This window comes from Ascidia mentula, chromosome 8, assembly GCF_947561715.1.
Source record: "Ascidia mentula chromosome 8, kaAscMent1.1, whole genome shotgun sequence".
NCBI classification, from domain to species: domain Eukaryota; kingdom Metazoa; phylum Chordata; class Ascidiacea; order Phlebobranchia; family Ascidiidae; genus Ascidia; species Ascidia mentula.
The window spans coordinates 6,946,394-6,954,582 of NC_138573.1; the positions used below are offsets into that span (position 1 = coordinate 6,946,394).

The window sequence follows — 8,189 nt, forward strand, 5'->3', positions numbered from 1 at the left end:
CGAAAAAATTTGTTTAAATGTTTTTTGAGGTTTGAACTGCTTGCTTATCTCTGTAATTTGATTCTAATTCAAAAGAAACCAATTTTTGAGTAAATGCCTGTTGTACCTTCCAAAATGTGGCAAATTTGCAAAATTATTCTGCCAGAATTCTGCCAGAATGAGGGTGGTTTGCAAACTGTATGCCTGGGTAGCGTAAACCAAAGTCCATAGAAAACATTTCTATGACTTTTTCGTAAACTTGACTACTTCTTTAGTGACGTCATAATTTGAGTTTTGAAAGACTGTTTGTTGAGTTTTTGTGTAGCACTGGCATTGCTATATGCACATAGAAAGTCGGAAATAATCCAAGAGCATAAATAAACAAAGAAGAGATTATATGTTGCTCTACCACATGAATGTAATTTGCCTGTAAATACAATTGAACATATGTTAGGGGAGCAGAAAATTAAACAATGCAGTATTTAAACGATTGGATCTTTTCTGTTTCACTCAAAACTAGTTTTGGCGCTTTTTGGCGTTTTTTGTCTGTTGTTTGGCTCTAAACAAAAAAAATATTCTGGCAACCCTGCATACAGTGTTTCTAGACACAAATGAAGATTATGCTTACTTCTAACGCACGCAGAAAAAACTTTTTTGTTCGATCGTTTTAGGCAAACACAACCAAGTTAACCGAATATTCAGGTTAATCTTTTGTGTAATCGAAAAAACTTAGGCACACCAAAAAACAGTATGTCATGATAACCACAAATAAGAAAAAATCACGCTCTACCCCACAGGACGTTAAAGAGCTCGTAAACACTCTGGAGCCTAATTGAAGAACACTGTCTTCTTCAGACGATCCAGTTCTTTCAAAATAATGAATATACAGATTACTTTCGCAGTTTGTTTAAACCGCGCGAACCAAATCCATTTATTCTTGCGCGTGTTTTCCTTTAAACTTGTCCAGCGTGTTCAGTAAAATTCCACTTGCAATATTTCCAAATTCAGAGCGCTGCCGATTTTTATTGGTGCTAAGATTATTTCTTTGTTTGATAAACATACGCAAGCACATATTGTTGGCGCACATATAGAAAAAAAGGCTGCACCGATGGCTCATACAGTTGATGACCAAGACTAAGAAAATGACTTGCGAATTCTTGAAGACATTTGAGAGCAGAAAATGAAACACGAAGTTTGTTATATTATGATTATAAGCGCCAAATACAACCAAACTTTTCGTTCGCTGAATGGTTGACCAAATAATTCAAACAAAAAGTATAGGTAAAATGGAAACAAAGCGCATCAGCATTCGTATGCTGTTGGCTTAAAGGAATGCATTCAGAAATTTGTTGGTATCATCGCAACTTTAACGACCACGTGGCCTTTGTTCAAACCAAAAATAAATTAAAACTTGGAGTAATTTGTTCACAATTCCAAGACTGAACGCCAGTTCTCTGCTAACGTGGAAGTACGCGTAACTGCTACTTTTCTTTCTCTTTAGAAAGCAAGCACGTGAAATTCCTCCTTATACCGGTAAGCTGTTCGCACACAAAACGAACAAAAAATATTGTATCATTAATCGATGAATGATTGATTTCTTCTATCGAGCATAGCGGCCTTCGCTACTTCAAAAACAGAAGCCTCAAACAAGTTTTCCCTTTTTCCATTTTTAAGTGTTTGTACCCTCATTGGCCGAATGTTTCCCGACCATGTAGACGAAACAGAAAAGAAAAACCAGCGACTTAGTTCTACGATCTCCATTTCGACTGAGGAAACTATTTCCCTCGGGTTCACCCATTTTCCTTGAGTCCAGCAACTTTGAAAGTTCACCTTCAGAAATTCAACGAGGTCAGCCTGCGCAGTTTGGCGAAGATTTGGGTGGAAACGCCGAAGTGCAAAGTGGACTTTTTCGCCGAAATCCCTGATGTTGGGTGGTGTAGCCACGTAAACGTTTCTCCACGTGAAATTCTCCATGCTCTTGTTGATGCCCATAGCAACATCCTCAGGCTTAATCCGCATTAAATCTTCGCACTCTTTGGTTGGTTTGTTCAGCAGACATCTCGCATTTATCCAGTCACCGGCATTGTACCTCCAGTGGACCGCAACGAAATCCTCCCCTAGAAAGGATTTGTTTATATAGGCAAGTGCAGCCTCGTGTAGACACTGAGGACGTCGTGCCGCGTCAACAGCTGCGGCGTAAAGTTCGTCATCCGTTAATTTGGTGATGTTTTCGACCGAGTCCGTCAGAGGAGAAGAAACGATGTTTTTTCGTGTCACAAGTAGAGCATTAAAGGATATAATCTGTAGAGCACATTTGGCGTCCGATTCAAACAACGTCATTACGCGGTTAAGGTCATTTTGGGGTGGAGGCACTTTTTTTCCGATGCCTGGAAAAGTCGGAATATTTACGTTTTCTTCGCCGGGTTTAAAATCGGTCACTTCCAGTTTTCGGGAACCGTGTGTTTGGGTGTAGTTTTTCCGCGTGACGTTAAATACATGCATTCCCGTGGACGACTCGACCATTCGCAGATAAACCGCTCTCATTTTGCCAAACTGAAAAATAAAAGGTTGCTTGTGGAACAAAAAAATAAATTGTAGTCTAAATGAATTCAGCATACGATTGCAATATGATTGGTTTGATTGGAATGTGTTGGTTTGCCTTCAGGCACTAACAAGAATAGCTGTGTAAAATTTGAAACGGGCGTGGTGTATATGATACAAGCAAACACTGACCGCCAAGCATTCCTTAACTTATGCCTACAATCTTTGCGCCCTGTCCGTCTGGTAATCTCGTTGCAGAAACAAAATCAAACTGGATTTTTGATCGATTAATGGGTTATTGAAAAGTAACTTCATCGCTGTACACAATTTTGTATCACAGAAAATGCAATCAGCACATACACTTAGTCAGAAAGTCGATGTATCGCCACAATGCCACATGACGCTTAACCACAAATTACGATAGTGAACCACAAATTACTTACTATAAACGCAGCATCAAACGAACCGTTGCACGCCTCTCTCATTTCTTGTATTGAAACGCAGGAAACAAATTGGCAAACACGGTGGATGTCAATCCTTTGATCAGCTGGGATTTTTCCGCCTCCTATCGTGTGATGGCCGTAAAAGAATGGAAGTACAAGCGTCCTGCACGCAACCAATTCCAATCACTTTAATCTGGATGCTTACAGCTAATTCAGTTCAAAATAGGTTCTTGTAATGATTGAATGGAAAAATATAAAATGTTGTCTATTGTTTATCTCAAGATTATTGGAATAACGTACGGAGTACAAAAATAAATCATTAAATTCTGTTGCTGCTAGGCATATTGCAATTTAAATTACAAAAAATTTTTTTTGAAAGGTTTAACCTCCCTATAATCTTTGTAGCGATGAGCACTCTATCCAGAAAGAATAACACACACCGTATACCTATTTAGTCTCACGGCAGTATAAATAGACTCCCAGAATTCTTGAACTTGGTTGTTTGGTCCCCACATAACGCCCGGGTAAAGGAATCTCGTTTTATCCAGTGCGATACGCGGCTTTATTTTCTTCAGTTCGTATCCATGCGTATCCGAAATCCAATTACGACAGGATGCACCAACCACACCAGCGGTTGCTGTTTTTTCAGCCGTTGTTGACTCTTGTATTGTTGCCCCCGGCATTTCGATTGTATGGCGCGTTGTAGCCGTTGCGTTCTTGACAATGAGATGCTTGGAAAAGAATTGCTTAGCGCTTGAAATCACCAACGTCTGGTTACCTTGTTTTACCTTGATGTTGAAGAAGACTATGGACAAGGTGCCAGTACAAACAATGACAATAAACAACATTTTGCAGTTAATAAACTGGGGCTTTTCCATTTTGTAACATGTGTTGACCTTACAACAATGCATGATCTGTCACCATTATTTTCTTGAAATCTGTTAGACATCTCACATGGTGAATTTAGTTTAATGGTTTGAGCCAAATATTTCTTTATGAACATGGAAATAAAGGTACATTATACACATATTGACCAAAAGAGCACAGAAAAAACACCCTAAGCAGGTCAAGCGAAACATCGTTAGCATTCGTTGTTTACCGCATTAGTAAAGCTAAAACTGTTTCAGATGAGATGCGGGATCATTGACTGGGGACTATTTTATTACCTGATCTACAAACCTCAAAGAATAACAAACAACCTCCCACACAGAAAACAATTTGAAACTTCAGGGCAAGAAGTTTCGGCGTAAGAATCTGTTGTTGATAGTAAATGACAATTAGTTAAAAAACGTCATAACCTTGTTATGGGCTTGCACGAAGATAAGGACTAAGACCAGTGGCTGATGATATAAGCCAGTGTGGTCCAGCTAAATTTTGCCGCAGTCATAGCAAACCGGTTTTGTTTATCCCGCGGGCCCGTGTTACTGTAAAATATCTTGATTACACGCATATACGGAATTACGGAACGAAATTTATGTAGCTTGTTGTTTGCTAGTACAATAACACAAAATAATCTTTGTTTATGCAACATTTGTGGCCGAGCTGCTTCTTTAACGTAAGCGGTCGTGCCCACAGGATTTTGGTTGTGACCATGTGAAGACAGTCGTACAAAGTTGTTTATTCAATTTAGGCCTGTGAGCCTGCTGTTGGAACAGCACGGTGATATAGGCAAAGCGAAAGTTTCCGTTAAGTGCTTCACGATTCACGCTTACGTGCGAACCAATGTGGAACATTAGCAAAGCGGTTAAAATGCATGGGGAAATTCCGCATCTTTTTTGCTAATGAATGCAAATCAAGTTGAAAACAAACGTGTTAGTCTCCGTTTTATCAACTACTCCAAAATACAAGTTTACAACCAACAAGCTTGCGTCAAATGTCGAAGAAACTGTCTATGCACATACCCACATTTCTCTATAAACACAACTTGCCTAAAACCAAAAATATCCGGCTACTAAATCACGTAACCGGCAGACCAACCTTTAACATCATCGGCAACATTTTGAAGGTCCACACAGCATATTCTAAATGTCCCAGCTGAATTCTGACACAAACAACAACGTAGTTTATATTTCACGAGCATCTGCCATGCGGTTAGACTTCTTGAAGGTCTTGATTTCTTATCCTTAGACTACCTTGTTTAGTTTCTATACTTCGGGACAACGTGAAACCACGGTTCTCAAACTAAGTTCAACTTTGGTCTCCAAAAATATATAAGGCATCTACCAAGATTTATGCTTACTATGATATTAAAAGTATCTTTTGTTTATGTGATAATGTGTTTTTTCGACAAAACTTGTTGAAAATTGTACAACTGCTGTTAAAATAGTAGTGCCAGCGTAAATTTAAGCAAGATGCTCCAGTTGGCTTAATCATCACATAATCGCACAACACGTTACTATCTACATCAAGAACTGAGCACTTGAAGCCAAAAAAGTGTAACTCAACATGTAACCCTTTAACACACCATTGTGTTTGCAATGCCAGTTTGGCTTTTTTAATCAGACGCCCTCTGGGCCTTTCTGCTTTTCCAGCACTTTCAGCGCAGACTTCCGTTACGTGATTCTTTTTTCGAACCTACATGCTAACCGATATGGAGTTGCAGCTAAGACGTTATGGGGAAATACAGAATTTTTTCTGACTAATGAAAGCAAATCCTTGTTCGTGACTTCAGTTTAAGCCTCTGTTTTATCAACTTCTCCGCCTTTAGAGTACTAGTATTGTTAATAACCATTGCTGCAGCAAGCTTGCTATGCGTGGAAGTAACTATTGTCGCACATATTACACATATTTTTTCCATCACATGACCACATTAGACCTGCCTAAATAACAAAATCACCTTTTGCACATTATCGGCAAAGAAAATTTTGCACCATTGTTTAAACAGCAGTGTCAGCGTGATCTCAGGACTTGACAGTAACCAGCCCCACTTATCACAGAACCTCACAGTACGTTACTGTCTAGCGCCGGTGTTCTGCTGAAAATAAGCTGATGATTTTTTCTAAATCTCGCGCCGCATTTGTGACATTTTTAGGGACAAGAAAATTCTGTTTTGATCAACACGACTTCCAAAGTTGCGAATATTGCCTTTTCAAAGGTGATTGAACTTCACTGGGCGGACCAACAGGTTATACAGTAATAGGAGTCAAGGTTATTGATTTAGAGCCCAAGCGGTCGTTGTCGAAGGGTTTGTAAATATTGTTTGTCAACAGTAGGAGGAGACCGGGGATACCTCGGGCACGGGGATACTTCGGACCAGGTATTTTACGTCACAAGGAGTTATTGTTAAGACAATTTTACAAAAGTTTTATGTGTCCATCAAACGTTAACAGGAACTTTGGAATTAAATCATGTCTGCTTAAAAAATTATAATCGAAAAAGTCAATTTATCAGTGAAACCAAGTTTTTCAATTTGTATGTGTAAGGCTATATATCTGTCACAGTTAATCAAAATGCAGTAATTTTTGGTTAATTGCATATTCAAATATGTATTCTTGGATACGCTAATGATGATTTTATGTAACTTTAAAAAATACGGCCATATTTGAATAATTTCTGTGTCGTCACGTGGTCGGGGATACTTCGGACATCATGGCAAGAAATCGCGAGAAGACCACACTTTTTGAGTTTTTTGTAAAATTATCGGCCATAGAACAGAATAAACAGAGGCTGTAGAAATGATGAAATTTTGGCAGTAAGAAAAAACCCCGAAGATAAAAAATCGTTTGTGGACACGAATATCTATGACATCCGTGCTTCTGTTAAAAGTACACGAGTTACCCAAAGCATGAGCGTGTGGAAGGGTCGAAACGATAAGTGGCCACGCCCCGATTCCTGAAAGCCTGAATGTTATTTTATCTGCTAATGCCCCAATGCTGATATTGCACCAAGTTTGATTTCAGTTATTTGTTAAATAAACAAAATATCGTCTGTTAAAACTTGCTGTCCGAGATATCCCCGGTACCGGGGTGACTTCGGACATTTGAGACCTGTTTAAAAAATGGACTGAATGAGCATTTTTAGTGAGCTAAAATGAACGAAAAACCTTTTGTTTTTTGAGCAATGCTTTACTACTTACAACAAATAAAATTTAAGAATGTGGTTCATAATTTAAAAAAAATATGAGCAATTTTCCAAAAACCGTCTGAGTTATCCCCGGTCTCCCCCTATACACAATAAGTTTCAAAATTCTGAGGAAGTAGACCTAAATAATATTAGTTACATAACACATACACACACAAGAAATACGTGATAAATAGAAAGAAAGCGGCCAAGAAATGCCTCGTCACACGAAAGCATTGGAAACGAACTAATATTGATCAATACCAATCAGGTTGATTGTTACAATTACTTTAACCCCGGACATGCCGCTTAGCAAATATATACCATGACCCTAAACTTAGAAATAAAAAAATGTTTGAAATAAAAACAAATGAACACCGAACGCATGAAGCAATGCACTTTCTTTGAAAACATAACACACGTATTGCTATGATCATCGCGTCATATTTCCTTTCATAAAACGCTTATCAAAACTTTGCAAGCAAAAAGCTCAAACAAAACACTTTGGCCCAAACAGACGAAGGAACTCGTGGCGCTGACAACATTTAACTAACTCAGTACTGAATGCCAACGTACAGCACGCCGCACGAGGCAGGAAAAGCAAAACAAATTTCGTGAAACGTGCAATTGTCACAGAATTGTTTCCGCTTGACTCCGACGACTTTGGATTGTGACCAAACGTGTTCGTACAGGTGGTAACTGAAATAAAATATCAAGGTAATATTCTTTGAGCAGATATCTTGAAAGTAAGCCTCATACGATAGTAAATCTGCAACAATATTTAAAACAATTAGAAACACAATTTTGTATTCGCAGAAACGCACCTTGTTCGTGTCGAGTTTAATGTTCTGCAGCTTTGCGATGTCGTGTTTTCAACATTTCAGCTGCAGCCACATCATAAACTGATTCTTCAAACATTTTTACTGTCTTCCCATTCTTGAGTTTCTCTGTTCTCATTGGCCTGATGTTGCCCGACCACGATGAATGTGTAGAATAGAAAAACCATCGACTCATCTGCATAATTTCCATTTCCACGAACGACAGAATTTCTGACGGGTGAGTCCAGTTTCCAGCTGTCCAGCAACTCTCCATGTTCTGCTTCAGAAATTGCTCAAGGTCCAGTTGTGAAGTCCGGGGAAGATTTGAGTTTAGTCGCCGCAGTGAATA

The 8,189-nt window shown here is 38.8% G+C and overlaps 1 protein-coding gene across 1 annotated transcript; it reads right to left on the minus strand.

The window, feature by feature from the left end:
* Positions 1-999: 999 nt before the first annotated feature.
* On the minus strand, positions 1,000-4,315 carry LOC145911111 (uncharacterized). Its single transcript, XM_082998358.1, has 3 exons — positions 3,411-4,315; positions 2,964-3,126; positions 1,000-2,532 (listed from the first exon to the last, which is right to left on the minus strand). The coding sequence occupies exons 1-3, from the start codon at positions 3,872-3,874 to the stop codon at positions 1,555-1,557; spliced, it is 1,605 nt and encodes a 534-aa protein (XP_082854484.1). The 5' UTR covers positions 3,875-4,315; the 3' UTR covers positions 1,000-1,554.
* Positions 4,316-8,189: the final 3,874 nt, after the last annotated feature.